General features: G+C 37.3%; 1 protein-coding gene across 8 annotated transcripts in view; it reads left to right on the top strand.

Annotated features, from left to right (window-relative positions):
* Positions 1–26,240, top strand: part of MKLN1 (muskelin 1) — a 387,994-nt gene that overhangs the window by 229,429 nt on the left and 132,325 nt on the right. For 6 of the 8 annotated variants that reach the window (XM_043966412.1, XM_043966411.1, XM_043966413.1 and 3 more), the window contains 3 exons: positions 5,100–5,242; positions 6,746–6,834; positions 24,016–24,125. In XM_043966412.1, the coding sequence (XP_043822347.1) occupies positions 5,208–5,242; positions 6,746–6,834; positions 24,016–24,125 (234 nt within the window). In that variant the 5' untranslated portion in view covers positions 5,100–5,207. Of the gene's footprint in view, positions 1–5,099; positions 5,243–6,745; positions 6,835–24,015; positions 24,126–26,240 lie in introns of those variants that run through there. The other 2 variants (XM_043966415.1, XM_043966416.1) reach the window with 2 other exon arrangements.

The following is a 26,240-nucleotide window of genomic DNA, read 5'->3' as shown; positions in this document are numbered from 1 at the left end:
GAGGTCTAAATTTGGATCTTCATTTCATTCATTTGGACCTCCTTATTTTTTCTTTTGTGAGGGTATTGTAATCTCATTGAGGATTTGGAATTTATTTGTCCTTCTAATAAGTTAAGAACCTTTCTATTGACTTACCTACTTGTAGCTTCGGTTTTTATTGATTTTTTTTCCCCTGCGTAATTTAAAATTCTAAATGTGGGTTCTAATCTGTTCCCCCAGTTTTGGGGGAAACTGACTAAAATCACTGATAAAATGAGTTTAGGTTTTTAAGGGTTTATTGAAAGATAGAAAGAGAAAGATTGAGAACAGAATTCTAACAGCCTGGCAATCCTATCTTTCCTCAATTTTCCTGTGAAGTCCTCTGGAGTCTGTCTGTCTGTCCCCCGCCCCCCCCCCCCCCCTCCTCCCACCACAGTGAAGTCAGGAACCCAAAAGCCATAGAGCTCTCTGAGCAGGCCCTCCTTCCTCCTTCCTGTCCCCTCTCAGAAAATGGGAGGCTCCTGAAGTTGATTGGCTGGTAGCCTTGATAGACAGTACCCATGAGCAAACGTCACTTCCTGACACCAAGGAAAAGCCGCATGGCCTTGCCCTCTGAGGTATTCTCCTCATGGTGGAGCTTTCCTATAGTAAGTCTCCAGAAGGTGGCGTCATTCCAATCATTACACCCCCTTGCCAAATTCATAGAAAAAGCCTTCTACACTTCTTGCCTATACATCCTTTCTTCTTATTCCTTAATTAGCCCTTTGCTGTTTGGCTTCTGACCTCATCATTCAATTGAAACTGCTTTCTCCAAAATTACCAGTGATCTCTTAATTGCCAAGCCTGATCATAGTTTTTCAGTATTTATCCATTTTAACCTCTTTACTGCATTTGATACTATTGATCACCCTCTTCACCTTTATGCTCTTTCCTCTGTTTTTCCTCCATAGTTCTCCTCCTGTGTGTTTGATTGGTCTTTGTAGGTCTTTATTGCTAGATGATCATTTGGATTACTATCCTTTCTGTGAGTGTTCTTCAAGTCACCTTCTTTTTTGAGTTCCTAAAAATCATACTATGCAAAATTGCACAGTAAAAGTCATAGGAGCTTGTGGGAAAAATGGGGCAAAGGGAACAAAACTCAAAACTTGTTAGTGACATAAAAAGAAGATAGGAACCTAACAGACATGGTAGCATAATTATACACATGTTAAATGGGTAAGAAATACATAAATACTATGCTAAATTATAACTGTTTCTTTGGCCTTATGTGGCTGCTTGGCCTCTGCCCAGATCTGCTGCTGTGGGCTAGTGGAGGCTGGCTGAAGGGGTGTGTGTAGTTTAGTGGAATACCTGGGTGTGTACCAGCCCACAGCTGCTAGTGCACCAGAACATAGTCAATATGGCGCTTTACCTTGAAAAGGATTGGATGTTAGTTTGTGGAAATGGGCCTCTGAATAGTTTTAGCTTATGAATTATGAAAAATTGTGACACCAGAGGTTGGGTGGGTGGGTGTAGCTCATTGTCCTTTTGTCTCTTGGGGATGAAATCTTGTGTGCACATCATGCTCAAATTGTTCCCTAATATATCATTCACATTGGAACAAATTCACATTTTCAGAACAAGTATAGCATTACTGACTCTTATTTGTGAGCTCGTCAGTTCCCATGGGTTTAATCATCATCTTGTTGCATATGATTCACACCTCTTCATAACCATCCCTAGCATCTCCCCAACTCCTTTTCTGAAACTCAACATGTCTAAAACAATTTGTTTTCTTTCCACAAGCCCACCCCTATTCCAAACTTCCCTATTTCTGCTCAAGTCACTATTATTTGTTTAGTCATTTAAGTTTATAATCTTGGCATTGTGCTTGATTCCTCACTGTCACTTATCCCAAATAGCCAGTCACTTTCTAAGTTTTGCTTTTTCCACATCTGTAGCATCTCCTGTATCCATTTCCTTCTTTCTCTTCACATAGACATCTTAGTTTAGGCCTTTATCAGCTTTCACCTGCCTCATATCTGCTCTATAATTTATCCTCCATCCAGTTGCCAAGATGAGTATCTTGATTGTAGGGATTATTTCATTCTTTGTACTTATATCAAGGAATTAAGCATGGATTTAATTTTTAAAAATAATAATAAACATTTTTATTTAAAGTTTTGAGTTCCAAATTCTATCCCTCATTCCCTCCCTCCCCTCACTCTTCTTGAGTGTAAGGGGCTAAAATTTTAGCTAGTCTGTCTAAAATATCTAATGAGTGGTCGCCAATAAATTAGAAGCTTTAGCAAGAGTTTAGATTTTTAAGCATTTATTAAGGAGAATAAGAATTTGGTGAAGAGAGAAAGAGGCCTAGATTCATCTATCTATCTATCAAAGGGAGAGCACATTTTAGCTCCACTCTCCACAAGAGTTCAGACAAAAGAGAGCGAGCCACACCTCCTTCATCCCACAAGCCTCCCGTGAAAATCACATCCCATCCAAATGCACACACATCTCCAGGCTAATTGGCTGGCAGCCTTGGTTGACAGTACCCATGAGCAAACGCCACTTCCTGACACCAAGGACCTGACCGCATGGCTTGCCCTCAGACGCCTTCTCCTCATGGTGGAGCTTTCCTACAGTAACTCCCCAGCAGATAGCGTCATTCCAATCGTTACACTGAGGCAGCAAGCAAATATAGTTTATACATGTACAATTATATAAAACATTACCATATTAGTCATTTTGTATAAGAAAACTTGAATAAAACAAAAAAAATGAAAGAGACTGAAAAATAGCATGTTTCAGTCTGTGTTCAGTCAATATCATTTCTTTCTTTGGAGGTGGATAGTATGCTTCATCATTAGTCCTTTGGGATTGTTTTGCATCATTGTATTGCTGAGAATAGTTAAGTCATTCACAGTCCTTCATTGAACATTATTGTTGTCACTATGCACAATGTTCTCCTGATTCTGCTCACTTCACTATATATCAGTTTATATAAGTCTTTCAAGGCCTTTCTGAAATCCTTCCTGTTTGTCATTTCTTATAGCACAGTAATATTCCATCACAATCATATACCACAGTTTGTTTAGCCATTCCCTAATTGATGGGTATTCCTTTGATTTCCATTTCTTAGCCACCACAAAAAGAGCTGTTAATCATGGATTTAACCATATCACTCTCTTAGCCAAACTCCAGAGACTTTCTGTTCCTTCTTTTTTTTCCCCCCATTTTTTAAATGTATTTTTTTGGTGGGGTGATGAGGGTTAAGTGACTTGCCCAGGGTCACACAGCTGGTAAGTGTCAAGTGTCTGAGGCCGGATTTGAACTCAGGTCCCTCCTGAATCCAGGGCCAGTGCTTTATCCACTGTGCCACCTAGCATCCCCTCTTGTTCCTTCTAGAATACATATAAACACCTCTGTTTGGCTTTTTAAATCCTTCAGAACCTGCCCCAACCAATTATTTCAATCTTATTGTAAATTATTCCCCCTTTCACAATGTGTTCCAACCAAATTGATCTTCTCCCTGTTTCTTATACAAAACACTGTTTTTTATCTCTGCCTTTATACCAGCTGTCCCCATGTTTATACTGTACTTCCTCTCTAATTCGGCTTCATAGAATCCCTGACTTCCTTTAAGATATAGCATAAGTATTACCTTCTACAGGAAGTTTTTGTTGATTTTCCCCAGCTACTATTGCCCTTTCCTGTCTAAGTGCCTTGTATTTAACTATTTTAAGTTTGTTTTGCTTTTATCTATTCTGCACATACACACTTACATATGCACACTATATATAGTAACTGAATATCACATTGTAATTGTCATTGTGCTGGACTTGGTATTGGTAAGAGTGGAGTTCAAAACACTTTCTCAGATGCTTACTAGCTGTATGGCCCTGGGAAGTCTTTTAACTTCTTAGTCTCAGTTTCCTCATGCTTAAAACTAGAATAATAAAAGAACCTATCTTTTTTTTAACCTTTATTAAGTTTTATTCTGTTAAAAGTGGAAAAAAGCAAAATTTTAGTAATTCCTAGTAAGTTAATATTTTGTGCTGGTGGTGATTGACTTTACCTTTTTATTTAATCTGAGCCTCGGATTGATTACTCTCTCCTCAACCTCCCATTGAGCAAAACAAAAACAAAAAATAAATGAAACTGTTGATGCGCATGCGCGTGCGCGTGCGTGTGCGTGTGCGTGTGCGTGTGCGTGTGTGTGTGTGTGTATGTGTATATGTATGTATACACACAAATAGTTTGGAAAAACCAAATTCCCACATTGAACATATCTGAAAATGTGTGTCTTTCCAAATTTTAAGTTCAATACCTCTTTTGCAGGAGGTGAGTAGCATGTTTCATTTTCATTCTTTTAGATTCATGTTTTATAATTGAAAAGCACCTATCTTACAGGGTTGTTGTGAAAATTAAATGAAAGAATAATATTGTAAAGCACTTTGCAAACCATAAAGCATTACATAAATACTAGCTGTTAGTAACAGCAGTAGCAACAGTTTCTCTCCCACTAGAATATAAACTTCTTGTCAATAATTTAATAATTTTAATAACTTCTTTTCATAATTTGTAGTTGCATCTCTAGCACCTAGCATAGTATCTTCCATATAATAGGTGCATAATGAAAACTTTTGGATAGTTTGACTCTAATGTGTTTCTACAAATTGTGTGGTGTGTGTGTTTGTGTGTGTGTTCGTGCATAAGTAGACAGGCTGTGTGCATGTGTGTGTATGTTTAGTTTTCTTTGTGCCCTGCTCACATTAGAATGAGATTCCTAAGTCCCTTGGCTCCCTTTCTCCCTAGATGTTTATATGTTCTTTTTCTTTTCAATTCTGACTATTGAAAGTAGTGTTATTCCCTCTTTAAAATTTTTCTCTTCTTTTGTATTCCTTTTTCTTCTCTCTCCTTTTCCCTCTTAAAATAACAAAAATAGAACAAAATCATAGCACAGTTCTTTATTTGTCTTTTAAAAAATCCCTCCCTAATTCTTGAAAACAGTGGTATTCTGAAAGCTTCTTCAATAGTTTTGACATACTTATACAACTTCAAGATATACAGATACACTTTTGTTTTATAATAATTGATTTTGAACCCTTAAATTTAATTTTTTTGTTTCTTATATTTAGTACCTGATTCTCAAGCTTGAAAGACCTGCTATAGTCCAGAGTATCACATTTGGAAAATATGAGAAGACTCATGTCTGTAATTTAAAGAAGTTTAAAGTCTTTGGTGGGATGAATGAAGAAAATATGACAGAGCTATTATCCAGGTGAGTTGTAATGTGGGGAAAGAAATAGCTGACTATTTATAAACAATGCAGTTAACCTAACACATTTTTTTAATAGCTATGATTACTCATGGTTGAATTTCTGTGTAATGGGATTGTTCTTCTCATTGATATAGAATGTTACTTAGCATCTTAAAATTAATCTTCTTTAAAATAAGTTTAGATGATATATTTACCGTAGCCAGAGAATTAATTATTTCTTTTCTTTTTTGCCTTTGCTTTACCCCTTTCTATTATAAAAGGAAAAAGTTAATAATTTTAGTAGTTCTCTTAATTTTGAGTAGTCATTACTAAGTAAAGCAGCCTTTATCATAGTAATGATATGATACACTGAGCATTGTCCCAGACTTGAAAATTACAGAGTAAGATCAACTATTTCCAATCTGATGTTAGTATGAGGGAAGTCCCATGAATATCGGCTAACAGAAAGGAACAAGAATTAAGGTAGATGGATTTGTATTTCTTTTTTGTTCTTCATGCTCTTCTAAGACCCTGATGAATTAATCACAATTAATAACCATTTGAATTTGCATAAGTGATTGTGGAAATTAAAGAGCACCCCTGAGCCCTGACACTAATCTCATATTTAATGTAAATAAAATGTTCCATATAAGATAGAAGTAGAAATCTGTGTCATATCCCCATTGTTAACTATTTTAACTTCAGTTATGTTAAAATAACAAATCAGTTGTATAAGTAATTATTTGGACTTAGGAAGAAAGAATGGGTTTTATTAGAATGACTACAACCAAGTGGTAATAGATCTTCTCTGAAAATGAATCAAACTGGGAAAGAAGCAGTGAATTAATAATTGGGCTTCAATCATTTAATTTTTGTGAAATACCTAATATTGAGCTCTGTTATAGAATAGATAAATGGGATATGTTTCCCAACCAATAGTATTTTCCCGTGTGTCATATTTTTCAAAGCTTATGGTATATGCTTTTCAAGAAATCAGGTTGCATACATAAAGGCAGTTGAACCCTAGGTACACATATTTGAGTGTTACATTTACATTATTAAGCTCACAATAAACTGATGGCATTTTAAGCCTTTATATAATTTATCCCTTCGTCAACTGCAGTTGCTTTGTTTCATATGATACTAAATTGGATTTTGGCATAGTCACAGCCTGATTAGACATTATGATAATGCATCAGAGAAATCTGAGAATTTCAAAAATCTTTTAAAAGCTCATCATACATTTGCTGAGTGGTTCACATAGATTTCATCCATATTATAAATGGGAGAAAAGGAAGCATAGAGATGTTAAGTAATTTGCCCATTGTTGTACTGGGTCAGTAACAAAGCTGGGTATGGAATTGGGATTCTTGAGTTATGGTCCCATGCTTTCACAACTAGTTCCACACTGCCTCTAGTATTTATTAAACATTAATAAAGTAAATCTATCATCATAATATTTTTTCCTTTGTTGTGTTGAGCAATGAAGTCAGATTTGGTAACCTTATTTATTTTTTCTCACAGTGGCTTAAAGAATGATTATAACAAAGAAACATTCACCTTGAAGCATAAAATCGATGAACAGATGTTTCCATGTCGATTCATTAAAATAGGTAATTTTTTAGCATTCTGGGATAAAAAAAAAATTCTCTTTATAATATTTCCCATATTGAAGCTGACAAATTTGTTTTATTCAAGTAGAACGTTTCTTTATATAGCTTCCTCATTTGAAAGTTGCTTATAAGATCACTTGAATTGTAGTGATTCAGTGGTGCGTGCTGATCCTGGGCTGCAAAACTGAAGACTTCTACCAAAAATTTAATATCATCTGGATGGATATAAAATGCGAGTGACTGCCTGAAGGGCCATAAAATTGTTTAGCCAGCTCTTTTTGGTACAGAAATATTGACACTTGCTGCCTTAAATTTAGGTACATTTTAAGAATATTTTCCACTAATTTGAGATTGGCAGGAAAGTTGAGTACTGTTGTTATAAATCTCTAAAAGTTTTGTGTTGTTAAAATGAGGTGATGATTAATCAGATTCCCCCCAAACAAAAAGTCATTGATTGTTGTGCAGGGGGCAGTAGTTTATATCTGTCCAGGATTTTTTAATATAGTCACTATTCTTTCCTTCTAAAGAATTTTACTTTTTCAGTGAGTGAAAAGACATTTTTTTTAAAGAAAAGAATATATGAGAGATTTCTCAAGACCACGTATATGGGGTATGGCGTTAAACAGCACTCACAACAATTCCCCCTTTGTTTTAATTTTTTCTTCTGTCATTAGCTTAGACCCATATATTAATTAGAAAAAACTTTCTTCTGGGACAGTGTTTTTCATTTGCAACCCTAGTTATTATTCTAATGGAGAGGCAGTGTGGTATAGTGAAAGGAGCAATGGACTCAGAGTCAGAAGATCTCAGTTCACATCCTGGGTCAGCTGCTTACTGATTTTATGACCATGGGCAAGTCATTTAACCAATCTGACCTGTAACATGGGAGTAATAGTTGCATCACTGACCTCACAGGATTGGGATGTAAAAGATGCTATTTATGTGAAGGGGACTTATTGTTAGACTAAGTGGTATTTATTCATTGTATTATTTATTAATATAATTTGATGTTATAATTAGTAGAAGTTACCAAGAGCCATATTTTAACTCAGTATCAGAAAGATTTTCCTAACAATTGTAACTGTCCAAAATGGAACGAGTTTCCAGATAAGGAGCTCCCTATTACAGCAGTGTGTGTCCCATCAGAAGCTGGACTCTGATTATCTTGATTGTTGGAGAGAGTTTGTGTTTCAGGTGGGAATTGGACTGGATGGCTTCTGAGGCCTTGTCCAGCTCAAAAGTTCAGTGAATCTGTGGAACTAAACCTAATCTCCTTAGGATGTGTTTGACAACAGCTTTTGGAATATTTACAGTGCCTTCTGAAACTGTTTTTCCCCCAGATGTATTTCCCTAAGATGTTTTCCTACATAATGCTGATAAACTTGTTGACTAAGAATAGCAGATTCAAAAACCTAAGGACAGAAAAATAACATTTCTACTAGAGAATTACAATCTATGAACAGTATTGAAATGTTAATATATTTGTATTAATGTTTCTTCATTATAATTTCTTTTCTGCTGGATTTTCTCCTGACCCTATTTCTCACTTCTCACTTATTTATAGGTAGTTACTCTAATTTAGTGAAGGAGCAATGCTTTTGAACAACTAAGTTTGCTCAACTCTTAGATTATATTTCTAGTCTTAAGTTTAAATGTTCAGCTAGTTTTCTTGGATTTTTGCAGTGCTTCTTGTGCCATAGCCATATATTTTACACAACTTTATTTGTTTTCTGTTGTATCCTTTTTGTGATGTAAGATTTCTTTGAATTAATATATTTGCTTTTATATTAAGTATATTTTGTGTTATTCATTATTTTAGTCTTTCCAGATGCTTCATCTCACTTCATTTTGAGAAGGATGATTAAAACAAAGCATAGATTGTCAAAGGCATTTAATTAGTTTCTGTTATTGAAAAATTTCAAGAAGAGTCATTTTTCTGTTTTAGATCGATTAGCTAGAGGGTATTTTATTGATTTAACATCTTGTGCGCATAACAACATGTTGTCCAGGTACAATGTTTAAAAGAATGGTAAGGGACCAGGAACCAGTAAGACAACCAGAATGACTACAGGATAATCCTTTTGATGCATATGAATGTTATGCCTCTAACTTTCTAGGTGAATTCTGTATTGGTCCACTTTGCTTTCCTACCTTTGTGAAATAATCACTTTGTAATGTGAAGGGGTGAGGTGGGGTGGTAGTGTTGTTTTTTGAAGTTTTTTTTTTAACCCTCTAATGATCTAAAACTGAAAGCATGTGAGCCACAAAGGACATTTTGGTTTTAGGTTAGTACTTTTGCTGTATACTCTGTCTTTAGTTTCTTTAATCATTTTGATTAGGTATTTTGTATCCTTTATTGTTTAAAGTCTATCAGCTTGCTGTTGCAGCAAAATGGCAATTTATTGAGCCTTAGTGGTAGTTTATATTTTTGGAATCAATAGTTAAAATATATCTGAGAACATAGAAAAAAATTGCTCAAATGCTTTTCTTTCTCAAACTACTGTATAATTTTTTTGACTAGTCCAGCTTAAAACAAACCTGTCCCAAAGAAACAGTTTCTAAATATAAGCAGCTCTGCTGGAGGGGATTTAGTGGAATATAATGTCTCAAATCATTCACATTTAACTTTGGAATGTAGTGATGATTTTTTTAGTAGTGACTTATTCTTATGTAAGTTATATTATTATATTAATGCTTTCCATATTAAAATAAGTTTATATACCACCTTACTGCACAGAGGGAGAAGGGACCTCATGTTTTCTGAGGGTTAGGGAAAAACTTCTTGGTACCTTAAAAACATACTGAGGATATCATGATAAGAGCACACTTGTATATAACACTTAAGGTTTTCCACAACACTTTCCTCTCAGCATCTCTGTTGAGACAGCCAGTATAAGAATTATTATTCCTGTTTTACAGCTTAGGAAATTGAGGTGAACAAAAGTTAAGTGAATTGTCTGTGGTAGCACAGTAGCTCTTGAATTTGGATCCAGTTTTTATGACCACAAGTCCAATACTCTTCCCTTTATTTCAGCAGAATCATACAAAGCTGCCAGTGCGGGGAAACTTATGTTATCATAAAACAGAATAATATATTAAGTGGCTGGCAATAGTTGTAGATGATCTCTTGAAGTCCCTTTTAGTTACAAGATCTGAGTCTATGCTAAATGAAAGCCATCTTTTGGGCTTTGCTTATTTTGCATTTGGTAATATTGGCTTGTTCCATTTTGAATGCCTTTTGGTAAATTGTAAATTTGTTTGCCCAAATTTCTCCTTGCATGGGTGTACCGTATTAATCACCAACCCTGCATCCCTTATCTCAGTTTTTCATTTCATCAAGGATTTAATAATTCCCTATTACTTTATCATTGCTTCTCAGTGCTCTAGGGCAGAAGTCACTAATTTATGACTCCTGTTTGGTCTGGTTGACCTTGGAGAGAAAAGCTATAAGCAGGTGCTCCTGCCTAAGGGACCTAATCTTTAGCACCAATATCAGCAAATTTGAGGCTTTGAAAAACGAAATGGTAACCTTTCTGCAACAAAGTTTGGGGACCTTTCATAGAGTAGATAGAAAAATAAGTATTTTGAAGAACTTATATTGAAAAGAAAGAGGTGAAATGAATAGGGAACATTTCAAGGCTTGTGGTCCTCTTTGCTCTACCCAAAACATTTTCTCTATTCAAATTTTACTATCCTTTTTATTTTAAATATATATTAGTTCCAAAGAGAGAACCTTAAATCACCAATGCCTATAAAATTATGACACTGGGACTATTTAGATTGAGAATTTATTTTTCATTAGTAGTGCATGAATCTTGCGTTTAGGTTTAGGAAATGAATTCATTTAGTCAGGTTTTATGCACTCAAATTTGTGGTGGTTATATGTTGATAAAATCAGCTTTTGGTTCCATTTTGTTATAAGAAGGGATATATTTTTAGATTATACAAAAAATTTTTATGAGAAGATAGAATGTCTCTATATAGGTTTCTATAAATGTATTTTATAGAAAATTGATGACCTCTAATAGTCCCTTTTTTTATCCTATGAATGGATCAATACAAGAGGAACAAGACAAATTTTTCTTAAACCTTTCTTTGTTCTCCAAAAGGTAACATTATTGGCACAGGTGATATAATCCATGATAATTTGACTGGGGCTATATACAAAAGAGGTCTAATAAGTGTTAGTTTTTAAGTCATCTGTTTTGTGAGTAGTTATTGTTTTATTCATCAAAACTTGAGGATAGTTTGGCAGACTTTTAAACAACTTTTATATTGTGGCAAAAGCACTGAATTTTGAGTCAGAAGACCTGGATTAAAATTCTGGCTCTGCCACCTATTAGCTGAATGACCGACCATAGGCATTTATAGATCACATTTGCATATACTTAATTGTACTTTGCCTCAGATTGTCTTGTCACTGTTCCAGGTTTGTGATTCTTGCTTTTTCAGGCAGGCACCATGAGAGTGGGAAAGAATGCCAACTACCTTGTGGTCAAGAAACCTGAGCTCATTTCCCATTTTTTACTGGCCTCCTTCCTCTTCTTGGCACCATGATCATGGACAGATTACTGAGCCTCTGTAGGCTTCCATTGCCATGTGTATAAATGTGGGTGATAATCTTGCACTCCCCCTTCCCTACTTCCCTGTTTTATGGAAAGTACTTTGTAAATCTTAAAATGTTGTAGAAATGTAAGCTGTTCTGCTAGATTGCTGTATTAACCATGAGCACATCAACTGTACCATGAACATCCAAAGCATCCAGCTGGGTACTGGGCATAATAGTTGCTAACGAAATACTTAAAAGAGAATCTGTCAGTAAATTCAGAAATAAGCAAATGCAGTGAACTCATCAAAATTCTGTCAGTAAAATGTATTCAGAAGACAAATTTGGAGAAATGAGGAGCAGAATGTGGTCACTTGTAATTAAATTAGAGATAGTTGATGTATTGACCTGCATTACTTTGTTGTATAATGCCTATATCTGTTCTAGAACACATCATCTTTCCTCTCAAACCACTCCTACTTCTCAAGACTTCTCCATTTCAGTCAGTGTGGTATCACCATTCTTCCAGGAGTCCAAGTTCATAACCTAAGAATCATCCTTAATTATTGACTCTTATCTTGCTTCCCAAATCTTTGATAAGTCTTGTTCATTCTATTTCTATAGAACATCTCTCACATTTGTCCCCTTTTGTACAGTCCCAGCAGAGCTGCCCTAACTTAGACCCCCATCTACCAGATTGATGCTCTTAAAGCCCAGATCTGATCCTGCTGCCCAGTAAACTCCAGCAGATTCCCTGTTGTTTCTAGCATAAAGTACAAATGCCTGCATTTATCCTTTAAAATCTGACTTCAGACTGTCTTCCCAAGTTGATTTCACATTCTTCCCTTGCTCCAACCATTCTGTGTTCCAGCTGAATTGGCTGTTCCCTGAGTGCTCTGTTCCTTTTCACAGTCAGGGGTGTGTGTGTGTGTGTGTGTGTGTGTGTGTGTGTGTGTGTGTGTGTGTGTGTGTGTGTGTGTGTGTGTGTGTGTGTGTGTGTGTATGTGTAGGTAGGTAAGTGTAGTGTCCCTGCCCTTCCCGTGGTTGGTTGGAGGATGCTTAGTTTAGAGTTACAAAGATGGAGATTACAATTGCCCTTAAGGAGCTTATATTCTACTATATGCAGCTTGTATACAGATCAGCAAATAAAAGATAAATACAAAGTAGTTGGTGGGAGAGAGCAAGGGGAGATGAAAACTAACTACATGGGGAATTAAGAAGATCATCTCTCCCCCTTGTACCTATTCATCTATGTGGAAGTCCCTGAAACACAGATAATAAGAAAGGGCTATTTGTGCTTCCTTCCTCATAGCCCCATCACCACTCCCCCAGGGTCAAGTGACGTCTTCCTGTAATCTTGTCCCATTTGTCTCCTGCACAGACACCACCTTCCCCCTTTATCTTTGCAGCTGTGGCACCCCCTGGCAGGTAGCCGTCGCCGTCCCCTCCCCCCCCCCCTCCTCCCCCTCCCCCCCTCCCCCCTCCTCCCCCCCCTCCCCCCCTCCCCCCTCCCCCCCCCCCCCCCCCCCCCCCCTCCCCCCCGCCCCCCCTCCCCCCCTCCCCCCCCTCCTCCCCGTCCCCCTCCCCCCCCAGGTCTTGGCAGTCCACTTTGTACTTGCATAGGAGCTTGGTAAGGAAGTTCCACATAATTGGATCTGCCATAGTCCGTACCTCAGACTGGCCCTCTTGCTCTTGGAACCCAGCAGAGAAACATCTACAGTCTGTTGTTTTGTTTTGTTTTGTAGGGCACTGAGGGTTAAGTGACTTGTCCAGGCTCACACAGCTAGTAAGTGTGACATATCTGAAGCTGGATTTGAACTTAGGTCCTCCTGAATCTAGGGCTGGTGCTTTACCCACTGTGCCACTAGCTGCCCTGAAACATTTACAGTCTAGAACAGAATAAACTCTTTTCTAAACCCTAGGGGGAAAGGATGGAGGATAATTGAAAGGATTTGCGGAGTAGATAGGAATAACTGTGGACTCTAAGGGAAATGAGGTATAATCCAGAAATGGGGAGATCCCCTCTTGGAATTCTGAGACCAGTCTTTAATCTTTTTTGCTTTAAATACAATAGAAAGGGCTCTTAGAATTTCTCTCCCTCTGGGCTGTAACCCACTGTCAGCCAAATGCTGTGGGCTGCAATCTCTCAACCCCTGAATGTCTTACCTCTCCCTTTTCAAACCTTTAGCTTCCCAAAAGGCTCAGTTCAAGTGCCACTTCCTACTTTTCTATTGAAGCCTTATTTACTTTTGTTTATATGGTATTTGTTATTTACTTTTGCGTGGATGTATCTCTCCCTCACAAGGAGATAAGCTTTCTGAGATGTGATGAAATAACGGAATTTGGCAGATGCCCAGGGGCCCCACCTGATTGATTTAATATTGTTTGAATTGGGTGAGAATGAGAAACTGACTAAGTACCTACCTGGGAATGATTGGAGGCTACACCTGGTGGGCCCTGAGTGACTTGTACTACTGACATCAGCAGGGGGGACTACTCTCGGCCAAGCAACTTGAAGGACCTCCCTTTTGGGGGAGGGAGAGAAAAAGTAGAAAAAGGGAACACTAGCTCAGAGAAGCTCTTTTTCCTTCTGGTGAGTGGAGGAGCATACTGTACAGCTGACTCCCATTGAAACTACAGACCCCAGGTGGTAAGTGGAATTGAGGCCAGCTCTCTGAGCTAACTGAGAAGGAAGCAAGTTTGGGGTTTGAGTCAGTCTTTCATAAAGCCAGGGAGCTTATTTGTTTTCTCTTCCCTTATTCCCTTGTCTCTGACTTTATTAACTTTACCTTTGTTGTAAATTTTATTTCCATTAATAAAACCTGGTTTGTTTGTGGAAAAGAGGCTGTTAATCTCCTTTCTTATTAGCCTGGGAGAAGTAACAAAAAAGGCAGTTTGGAAGGGAGGAAACTTTGGACCTAGAGGTCTCTCATTATTTTCTGAACCCCAATATTACGGCGAGCCACCCAATTAACTCTCCCCATAATAAGTTTGGCCCCTACAGAGAGTAGGGATTATTTTTTTTTCTTTTTATTCCCAGTTCCTAGCACAGTGTAGGCTCTTAATAAATGTTTGTTAAGTCTAATCGAAGAATATCTGTTTAACTTCGACTAATTTTGTCTTTTGGTCACTTTGTTGTTGCTGTTTTTTAAATTCAGTTTTAAAATTTGGAAATATTTAAAATGTGATCTTTTTTGAAGACCAGAGATTACCTATTTTGGATCTCTTTGTCACTAGTATGGTACTTGATCCATGTACTGTCCTCTCTCCTTGTTCTTGTGCATGTTGATTGTGTCTCCCTAGCTAAGTTTTAAGCTCCCTGAGGGCAGAGATATAGCTTGTATGTTTTATTCCTCAAATATAGTATAGTAATATGAGCCTATTGAGGACTCAATAAATATTTGTTGGATTCTCTCTCTCTCTCTCTCTCTCTTTTGGCGGGGCAATGAGGGTTAAATGTCTTGTCCAGGGTTATACACCTAGTAAGTATCAAGTGTCTGAGGGCGAATTTGAACTCAGGTCCTCCTGAATCCAGGGCTGGTGCTCTATCCACTGTGCCACCTAGCTGCCCCTGGACTAACTTTTTTTTTTAATAAAGTATTTAATTTTTTTCCCGTTACATGTAAAGATAGTTCTCAACTTTTGTTTATACAAGCTTTCCAATTTCAGATTTTTCTCCCTCCCTCCCTTTCCCTTCCCCTAGACAGCAGGTAATCTGATATAGGTTTTATTTTATACACACACACACACACACACACACAATAACATTAAACCTATTTCTGCATTAGTCATGTTATAAGAGAAAAATCAGAGCAATGACGAAAAACCTCAAAATAGAAAAACAACGGCACCAAAAACAAAAGAAATAATAGTATGTCTCATTCAGCATCTATACTCCACAGTTCTTTTTTTCCCCCCCCTGGATTTGGAGATCCTCTTCTATCATGAGTTCCCTGGAACTCTTCTGTATCATTGCACTGGTGAGAAGAATATAGTCCATCACAGTAGATCAACACAATGTTGATGATACTGTGTACAGTGTTCTTCTGGTTCTGCTCATCTCACTCATCATCAGCCCACGTAAGACCCTCCAGGTTTTTCTAAACTCCTCCTGCTCATCGTTTCTTAAAGCACAATAGTATTCCATTACATTCATATACCACAACTTGTCCAGCCATTCCCCAATTGATGGGCATCCCCATAACTTCCAATTCCTTGCCACCACATAAAGAGCAGCTATAAATATTTTTGTACAAGTGGGTCCCTCACCCCTTTCCATGATCTCTTTGGGAAAAAGACCCAAAAGTGGTATTGCTGGGTCAGAGGGTATGCACAGCTTTATAGCCCTTTGGGCATAATTCCAAATTGCTCTTCTGGATTAACTTTTAATGAATTCAATTTAAAATTTCCCTTCTTTAGAGAATTTTGAAATACTGCTTGTGGCCCTGGAAAAGACTTCTGAATCTTCACAAACAACACAATTATATATTCAGAATTTCTCTCAAAAGCAGTAGTTAAAATGTAGCGGTGACAAATATACCTGTCTTTAGGCCCACAGGGAAGGAAGGAAGGAAAGAAGGAAGGAAAAGAAAGAAAACCTAATGAACTTAGGCTGTTTTTCTGCTTAATTATATGGTTTCTCAAAAAGTGTTAATATTACTCAAAGGACTCTAAATTCGTATGTCCTAAATACACACAATTGAAAAAACTGTACCATGTCAAATGAAACAGGTTTTTTCAGACATGGCTGTGTCTAGATATTGATAGTGATTCAAAAAGAAGAAAGAGAAATTCATTAAAAATACACAGAAGTGAATAAAAGGAAGTTCAGAAGAGGAAATAGACAAGCAAACCTGTTGTACTGTGTTAAATTTAGTATATATTAGCAAGCAAGCATTTATTAAGTGCTTATTGTGTATCAGACACTATTTGAAGGGATACACAGAAAGATAAAAATAGCCTGTTCTCTCAAGGAACTCACATTCTAATTGGGGAAACAACATGTATATAACTGGTTACATAGAAGATACATACACATACACAGTAGGTAATTAATTCCTGGGGAGAAGGCACTAGCAGTTGAGTAGACTGCCAAAGGACTGTCTGTGCAGACTGGAATTTGAGTCAAAACTGCTTGCAGTAGGCCAGGTAGTGTACTTGGTGCCAAAGATAAAAATACAAAAAAATATGACAACCCTTACTCTCACGAAGCATACATTCTATTGGCAGAGACAATATGTACATTTTTAGTTATATACAAAATAAAGACAAAGTAGGGAAGGAGATCAGGAAATTCTTTGAGTAGGAGATAATTGAACTGTGGCTTGAAATTAGAGATTCTGTGAGGTAGAGATGAAAAGGCCATGCATCCAGATAGAGAGCGTGGCCAGTTGCAAGTCATGGAGACCAGAGATGGATTTGCCTGTGATTTATCAGAGAAGGCTAGTTTGGGCTGTCAGGTAAACTGGAAAAACAGATCAACTTTTTTTCTCTTATGTATTTTTTCTCTCACTGACTTGACTTTATTTTGTCAATTCAAGTTGTTTTAAGGGTAAAGTGAAAGTCTTGCATGTCAGATTGAAATAATTTATGTTGCCGTGCTGGTATCAAAGACAGAATCTGTCTCAGTGCAGAGGTTATTTGGACTATGGATTAGCATTGTGCTACTAAGAGTCTTCCTTGGAGGATGTTGTCCTTTGGGTTGGTGAGGTTTTGGTATCTTTGTTGATACAGTAGATTATCTTGGGCTTTGGCTATCCTTCAACAGCACCCCCCTCCCCCTTTTTTTCCCTCCTTAAATAATCTTGAAACTGGGCAGAGGAAATTAACTTTATAATTTATTTCTGGGGCAGCTAGGTGACTCAGTGGATAGAGCACCAGCCCTGGATTCAGGAGGACCTGAGTTAAAATTTGGTCTCAGACACTTGACACTTACTAGCTGTGTGACCCTGGGCAAGTCACTTAACCCCAATTTCCCTGCCCCCCAAAATTATTTCTGATAGAAACCTGTGGCTTTTAGAATTACTTAATTTGAAGTTAAATGGGAAGTAGGGAAAAGAAAGAGCATATTCTTTGGAGTATGAATTGTAGGAAAAACAAGGCAGAATGTTCAGTGAAAAAATTGAAATCATAGAACCTGGATTACTTCTCAAGGTAAAGGAAATAAGTAGCCTACATATGTATTCAATTGAATATAGATATTTAGAAAGTAATGGACTAATTTTATGTTTCTAATGCAGTTTCAGTTTGCCTCATGAGATAATCCTAGATGATAGAATAACTTTTCTAATATTATTTTTAAAAAGAAAGAGGACTAAGAAGGGAGTTCAGGAAAATCCTAACAGTGCATCAACTGTGCTGACAACATATTCTACTTCCTTGAATAAGTCTGCAAAGAAGGAAAGGAATTCTAACTTTTCACCCCAGGAAAGAGGTGAAAAATATTAAAATATATTTTAAAAAATTTAAATTTAAAATATTAAAATGTTAAAAGTCATATTTTTAAAAGAACATTAGAAAATATGTGATGTTTTCACTTTTTTCATTGAAATAAAACCCTGTGAGAGAAATTATTGTTGTTATATTAATAACTAATTATTAATATGCAATCTAGGCTTTTCTCCTGTTTCCTCATTAAGGCCCAGAGAAGTCAGTTTTTGAAGGACATGACTGATTAATTAGATTACTCCCAGCCCTCAAAGAATATACTAGTCAGTCTTGGGTGGACCCACCCCACTAGGAGACCTAACATGCTTAGAGTATAAACAGAATCCACTCTGAGGGAGTCCTTTCCCTGGGGAAAGGAGACCCTGTCCTTTTATCCCTCCATTAGAGTTTAGAGTGATCCAGCTCAAGAAGAAGAAAGCCAACCAGAGTGCTCTGGGTACTGATAGATTCTCCTGTCCAGATTGCTGGAGGCTGCTGAGTCTCATCATCAAGCCACATTCTTAGCAGGAGGGGCTGAAAACTTTGAGTCCATCTCCTCATTAAATGCCCATCAATCAGAGTTGATTTTCACTTGTCAATAACCCTTTCAGAAGGGTTATTTAAGGCTTTCAGGGTTGCCATTGGGTATCTTTGGTTACCAAGAGAAACCACTGACCTTATTGATTTCTGGGTAGCCTAATTAATAAAATGATCATTACTCAGAAGTTCTGTCTCTTGGGGTTTTTCATTTGTTTCACCCTTTGTTTATGAAATGAGACCAAATACATAATTGATCTTTCAAGTTCATCACAAGCAGACTCCAAATAATAAACAGTATATTTTTAAATGTGATGTACATATATATGCCTGATTGGTTTCATATTTCTTCCACTTTCTACCTACCTTTTCCATCTTTCATGCTTCCTACTTGAGGTAGCAGTGAACTTCAGAGAACTGACCCATTCTTTTTTACCATCACTTTTTCTTCCCTGTCAGAGGGATCATATTCATGCCATACCCATACATGTCCATAACCTGTTTTAGAACTCAGGATTTTTTTTTTAAGTTTAAATTATGGATTTTTTTTTTGCAATCACCGTTTTTTATTTATAGTTTTGGGTTCCAATTTTAATCCCTCTTTCCCTCCCTACCCCTCCGCTGTCCCTGAGGTAGAAAACAATCAGATATGGGTTATACATGTATGATTGGGTAAACGATTAAATTATGTTTTAGCATAGTTGAAATTGACAGTTATAGTAATTAAATTATTGACAATAATAAGACAACTCAGTTTTATATGGCATGTTACCTCCAACTCTGTGCTATCAATTCCTTCCACAAGCTACATTTATGTGCCTGACACTGGGGATACAAAGACACACATAAATTGGTCCTTGCCCTTGGATATCCAATTTTTAGGATATTTAAAAATTACTTACCTATGTACACATTCCTTCCAAGAACATAAGTTCTTTGAGGGCAGAGTTATTTACAAGGTGTAATACAAAGTAATTTCTGTTAGGTGGCAGGAGGGAAGACACCAGCATTTGGACAGATTGGAATAGGCTTTGTGGGGCACCACTGCCACAAAGAAAGAAATGGAAAATAGAATATTGGGTATTGTGAAGGCCAAATTTGATATACGGAGCGTTATTAGGGTGACTCACCTTAATATTGGGGTCCCAGAAATATGAGGGACTCTTAGGTTTAATCTCCCCTTTGAACTTTCCTTTTTATATATTCCTCCCAGGCCAATAAGAAAAGGAGCCTCTGAGCTTTAGTTCATAAAGGATCAGGTTTTATTACTTGGGAATTAATTAAACCACAAAGGTGAAACCAATTAAGGAAATAAGGAAGTAGAAATATAGATAGGTAGTCTTAACTCTAAGCTTAGTTTATGCAATCCCATAGTGTTCCCAATTAAGCTAGTTCAAAGGAATTTAGGATTTTCCTTAATTAAAACTCATCAAACCCCGGTCAGTAAACACGTGCCTTTGCCAGGTCCAGGACCACCACCAGACTGCTTGCCAGGGTGAAAGAGCTCGAACCTTTGAACACGCCCCTCCTACCCGAAGTACCCTCCCTTCAGTCGAGTTCAGTTTTTCCTCCCCCAAAAGGGGAGGTCCTTCAAAAGCTGCTCAGTAGCATGTGCAATCTCAGGGTGGGCCAGGTGTGGCCCCTCCCAAATGATTCAGCTAAAACTTTCGACAATCCTACGAACCTATTTCAGTTCATTTTGTTTTTTGTTTTGTTTTGTTTTTGCAAGGCAGTGAGGGTTAAGTGACTTGCCCAGGGTCACACAGCTAGTGTCAAGTGTCTGAGGCTGGATTTGAACTCAGGTCCTCCTGAATCTAGGACTGGTGCTTTATCCACTGCACCACCTAGCTGCCCCCTACATTAATCTTTACCAGAAATAATTTTTACCACAGTATCTGGAATATAGAGTGGACAAAGGGAAACACAAGGTAGGTTTAAATAGAGGCCTGAACAGGGCAGTAGAATACCACTGTTGCTTTTTGAGCAGAATGCTTTGATATGGTCAGACCATTGCTTAGGAATATAAGGTTGTTTTTTTAAAAAAATAATAAACATTTTTATTTAAAGTTTTGAGTTCCAAATTCTGTCCCTCTTTTTCCCTCCCTCCCCTTGCTCACTCCCCAAGATGGTAAGCAGATATAGGTTATATATGTGCATTTATGCAAAACATTATCATATTAGTCATTTTGTATAAGAAAACTTGAATAAAAGAAAAAATGAAAGAGTGAAAAATAGCATGCTAATCTGTATTCAATACCAGTTCTTTTTTTGGAGGTGGATAGTATGCTCTATCATTAGTCCTTTTGGACTGTCTTAGATTGTTGTATTGCTGAGAATAGTTAAATCATTCACAGTTCTCCATCAAAAAGTATTGCTGTCATTGTGCACAGCGTTCTCCTGGTTCTGCTCACTTCACTGTACATCAGTTTATATAAGTCTTTCCAGACCTCTCTGAAATCATCCTGCTTGTCATTTCTTATGGCACAATAATATTCTTTCGCCATCATAAACCACAGCTTATTTAGCCATTCCCCAATTGATGGGCATTTATTTGATTTTCAATTCTTAGCCACTACAAAAAGAGCTGCTATAAATATTTTTGTACAAATAGGCCTTTTTATCTTTTTGGGAATGTCTTTGGGATATAAACGTGGCAGTGATATTGCTGGATCAAAGGGTATGCACAGTTTTATAGCCCTTTGGGCCTAAGGAATATAAGTTTTGATAACTGGATAGTGAACTGGTGAAAAAAGGCTGGATATAGGAGCCCAGTTCAGAGGGTTTTGCAATAGTACAGGTGAGAGGTGATGAGGGCCTGAATTAGGGTAGTTGTGGTGTGAGAGAAGAGATTTAAGAGATACAATGGAGAATGAACAGATCTTAGCAATTGATTGGCTAAAGAGGAGGAAAGTGAGAGTGAAGAATAAAAGCTAACTACTACCGGGTTGTGAACCTTGGCAAGATGGTCATATCTCCAATAGAAATTAGGGAGAAAGAGGACTTTAGGGAAAGATAATGAGTTATATTTTAGACATGGTAAACTTGAAATTCTATGGGACATTGTGGCACAGTGGATTGAGCACCTGGAATCAGGAAGAACAGAGTTCAAACCTGACCTCAAACACCAGCTGTGTGACCTTGGGCAAGTCACTTAACCCTGTTTATCTCAGTTTTCTCATCTGGAATATGAACTGGTGAAGGAAATGGCAAACCACTCACTTATCTTTGCCAAGAAAACCCCAAATGGGATCATGAGGAGTTGGACATGACTGAAAAGACTGAACAACAGCATTCTGTTCAAATTGTCCAGTCGGCAGTTGGTGATTGAAAGACTGGGATTAAGAAGAACTGGGTATCTTTTTCTGGCAACACTTGGATAGTGATGATAGGCAAACCTATAGGAGCTGACTGAAGAGAGGACCCAGAACTATCTTAAGAATCCAAAGGTTTGTAGGATTTGGAGTTAATAGAACCTTAAAGATCAAGCAACTCAACATAATGATTTCAAAAATCAAAAAACAACAACTGATGTCAAGAGAGGTTATGTGATTTACTTGCAGTCATCTAGTAGTAAGTAGGAAAGATAAAGATTCAAACCCAGTTTTCCTGACTCTTTTGACTGTACCATCTTGTTTATTACCATTTCACAGATGTGGAGACATAGAACAAGTGACTCCTCAAGAATACAGAGCTAATGAGTGTGTGGTCCTAGACTCAAATTCATTGAAGCATATTAAAGTATCCGTGAGTCGTCACTTTTGCTAACCCAGCATATTCAGCCAGTTGCTCTATCATATCTGTTCTGCCACCACAGTGTCTCTCACATCTCATCCCTTTCCTCCCCACTCCTGTGGTTACCACTCTAGTTCAGACTTTTATCATGCCGTACCCTATTGTGTTTGCCTCCTAATTGGTCTTCTTGTCTCAGGTATCTTCCCTCTCTAGTTACTTCTCTATATAAATGCAAAAGTGATTTTCCTAAAGCACAGATCTGATCAAATTTCCCCAGACTTTAGTTTTTCTTTATTGTAAATAGTATCAAATAGAAACCCTTCTGTTTGTCATTTAAATCTCTTCACAACCTGTCTCCAACCTACTTTTTCCACATTATTATATAGACCTTTTAATGTATTCTGTGATCCAGCTAACCTGTCCTTCCTGCTTTTTCCATCTTGCATCTCTGTATGTTTGCACTGACTGTACCTTGTGCGTAGACTTCATTCTTTTTTTCACTTCTGCCTCTTAAAAATTGTTATTTCCTTCAAAACTCAGTTGAAAAGGCATCCTCAACCTGAAACTTTTTTTGGTTCCATCCACCTCACTGCTGATACTTTTCTTCCTTATTTGCTATGTTTATTTTGTATATATTCTATAGGTACATGTTGTTTTTTCTGATGTAATGTAATAAAAACTCCATGAGGTTAGGAACTGTTTCATTTTCATCTTTTCATTTTCAGCATCTAGCACAGTAGTACCTATTTAATAAAGCTTATTTGTTTGTTGATTTGATTGGAAGGCAAGTTAATTTTGGTGATTTGATGTTGAGAAGGGAGTTTGGTAGGCTTTAGGGTGCCAGGGAAGGTTTTTGGGCAGAGAGATAATATGACAAGACATCCATGTAAGCAAGGTTAATTTGGCGGCAGTGTGAGGTTTGGATTAGATAAGAGTAGATCTGTGGGAAAATCGACCTGAATCATATTTTACTGGTTTAAGTGGATGTTAATGAAGGCCTATACTGTCTTCATGTTAACTTGCAATGAGAGATGAAGGCACAGATGTGAGAAAGAACCCATGTGTCCTGATTTCAAGTTCAGGATTCTCTCTGATATCATTCTTCCCTCTGTTTCTGTAATTGAGGTACATTCTAGATTGAGTAGATTTTTGTGAAGCAAACTTAAAAAGGCTTACAATCATCTTTAATGTTCTGCAGGAAAATGTAGTTTAATACCCAAAACATAGTCACTTAGTGGTTTTTCATAGCCTATTCCTAAGTCTCCTGTAAGCACAAGTGATGAAATAGGATAAATATTTGAAGTTAATATGTATTTATTCTTGTAACTTTAATTGATGTTTAACAGAAATTAGCCATTTGTGCTATTGAACAAGGCTCATGTATTTGGTCATTTATTAAGACTAGCTACCTTTGTTATAAGGCAGCTTTGCTTGTCATGTTGATAATGGTGTGATCATTTTACTTGAGCTTTCATACAATGTTCATTTTATAATTCTAATGCAAAAGAAAACTAGAACACCTGGTTAAATGTATCTTTCCTTGAATTTAATAGTTAGTATCTTTGTGTAAGGCCTATGTAATAGAGTGCTAGAGTGAAGCGTGTTCTGGGTTCAGTAAGTCTGGTAGATCTGGACTCAGATCCCTGCTCAAACACTTATTAGCTCTGTCAGCCATATCAGTTAGACAAAACATGTACCTTTGTATGTCCTAGGCAGCTCCCTAGGATTAATCTACTGTATCATAGGTTGAATGTGATCTACTTTCTAATCTATATCATTGGAGGAGGTTTTCTCTAGATCGGAGGTTACTCTTGGATTTCCCATATTATTGCCCTTTTTTTGGTGTGTGATTTGGTAGTATTCTATTTGGAATGAACACTTTTTTTTTTTTTGAACGTACACATTGTAAAATGTTTCCTTCTCTTTTCCTTCCTCTTAAGTTCCACTCTTGTCCTGGGGACCCAGCTTTAACTTTAGCATCTGGTATGTTGAACTTAATGGCATTGATGATCCCGATGTTGTGCAACCCTGTCTCAACTGGTATAGCAAGGTAGGACTTAATTTAAAACCCTTTTATTGCATTTATAAAGCCCTCTAAGTTATTGGTCAGTAAAGAAATATTTATTGAGAATTATATTAATGTCGAGAGAATTATATACATTTGACCCTGAAGCTTCACCCAGAAGACAACTATTATCATTGCCAAACCATCTAGCTCTAACAGGAGATAAAATACATATTGATTCTAGAAGAATATATTTAATATCAAATGTATAAGTTGTTCTTGAGAAGCAGTATGGTACAGAGTAGAATCACTAGTCAGCAAACATTTCTTAAGCTCCTACTATGTGTACCAGTTACTGGGAATACAAATAAGAAAAAGATAATCCTTTGCCCTTGAAAGTAATGAGGGGGGAAAAAAAGAAAAAGAAAGTAATAAGGAAATTTGGAAGTTGGGTGGGTCTTGGGGTGGAAAGATAAAATGTACTACAGATCATAAGCCATCCATTTCTATTCTTTCTTTGCAATTAATTCTTCTCCATCCAAAATGAATCTGCATAAGGTTAGCTTTTAGTCATTTGTCACTGTCTGAAGGGTGGAATCTCAGAGTAGGGACTGGATATATTGGGATTGGTTTATAATTTTCCCAGTAGCATCTGCAAAACTATTGTTGCGGGTGCTTGGGTAGCAGTTTATAAGTAACTCATGGAGCCCCAAAATCTCAGAAGTGGAGAGGCTGAGAGCTAATATAGTAGAGGGATTAGGTAGAAGAGGGAAGTGTTGGAGAGTAATCATAGATGTAATTGCATTGGAAAGAAGCCCCATAATTGACTACTGCTTCCAATTGGTTGATCACATACCCTTTCAGGTCAGGCCAGATCTTCATTTTGGAGACAACTGACCTAGACTTTTTACTAAAACATTTAATTTTCTCTGCTCATTCTTCATACTTTGGTCAAACCAGTATTCTCAGTCATGTGTGTAATACATATATGACTTTCTTCTTCTTAGAAACCATTAGTATCTATTACTTCCCAAGTATTGTTCATATTCCTGTGGTCTAGTATTCAAACCCGCCCTGATCACTGCCTTGTTGTGGTGGAGAGGTTTGCATAGGTGAACAAAACTTCCAGTTATGCCATGTATGGTTACCCAAGATAGACAGGCCATAGTGGAGAGTTCTGACAAAAGGTGATGCACTTGAGAAGGAAATGGCAAACTACTCTAGTATCTTTGCCAAAAAACCCTCATGGACAGTACTAGAATGATAGAAGAGATGACTTTGAAAGATGAGCCCCTCGGCTCAGAAGGTGTCCAGGAAGCTCTTGGGAAAGAATGGAAGACATGTACAAGTAGCTCCAGTACTAATAAAGCAGCTAGGCCAAGCTGGAAGGTAGCTCAGCTGCAGGTGTGTTTGGTGACAAAAGCAAAGGCCAGGGCTGTAAGGATCAGTATTGCATAGGTGCCTGGAATGTAAGATCTATGAACCAAGGTAAGTCAGGTGTTGTCACGTAGGAGAAGGAAAGATTAAACATCAACCCCTTGGTGTCAGTGAACTTAAATGGACAGCCATTGATGAATTCAGTTCAGGTGATCACCACATATACTACTTACTGTGGCCAAGAATCCCTTAGAAAAAATGAAGTACCTCTTGTCCTCAATAAAAGGGTGAGAAAAGCAGTACCAGGTATAATTTCAAAAATGACTAAATGATGTCACTTTGAGTCCCAGGCAAACTGTTCAGCATCACACTACAAGTCTGTGCTTCACCACTGATGTTGAAGAGGCTAAAGCTGATCAGTTCTATGATGCTCAATAACATCCAGAAATAACACCTCCCAAAATAACTCATTCATCAGTAGGGGATTAGAATGCTAGAGCAGAACATCAGAAGATAATAGGAATAATAGGTAAGCTTGGCCTTGGAATACAAAATGAAACAGGGCAGAGTTTTGTCGAGATAACTCACTAGTCATAGAAAACACTCTTTTTCAACAGTTCAAAAGGCAACTCTACACATGGACATCATCAGATGATCAAAAATAGAAATCAGATTGATAATATACTTTTCAGCCAGAAGTAGAAAAGCCCTATACGGTCAGGTAAAACAAGACCTGTAGCCGAATGTGACTCAGATCATGAAATTTTTATAGCAAAATTCACA

Source organism: Dromiciops gliroides, chromosome 5, assembly GCF_019393635.1.
Source record: "Dromiciops gliroides isolate mDroGli1 chromosome 5, mDroGli1.pri, whole genome shotgun sequence".
Classification (NCBI taxonomy): domain Eukaryota; kingdom Metazoa; phylum Chordata; class Mammalia; order Microbiotheria; family Microbiotheriidae; genus Dromiciops; species Dromiciops gliroides.
Note: the sequence above shows the minus strand (reverse complement) of the source record. Positions and strands in the feature narration are given on the sequence as shown.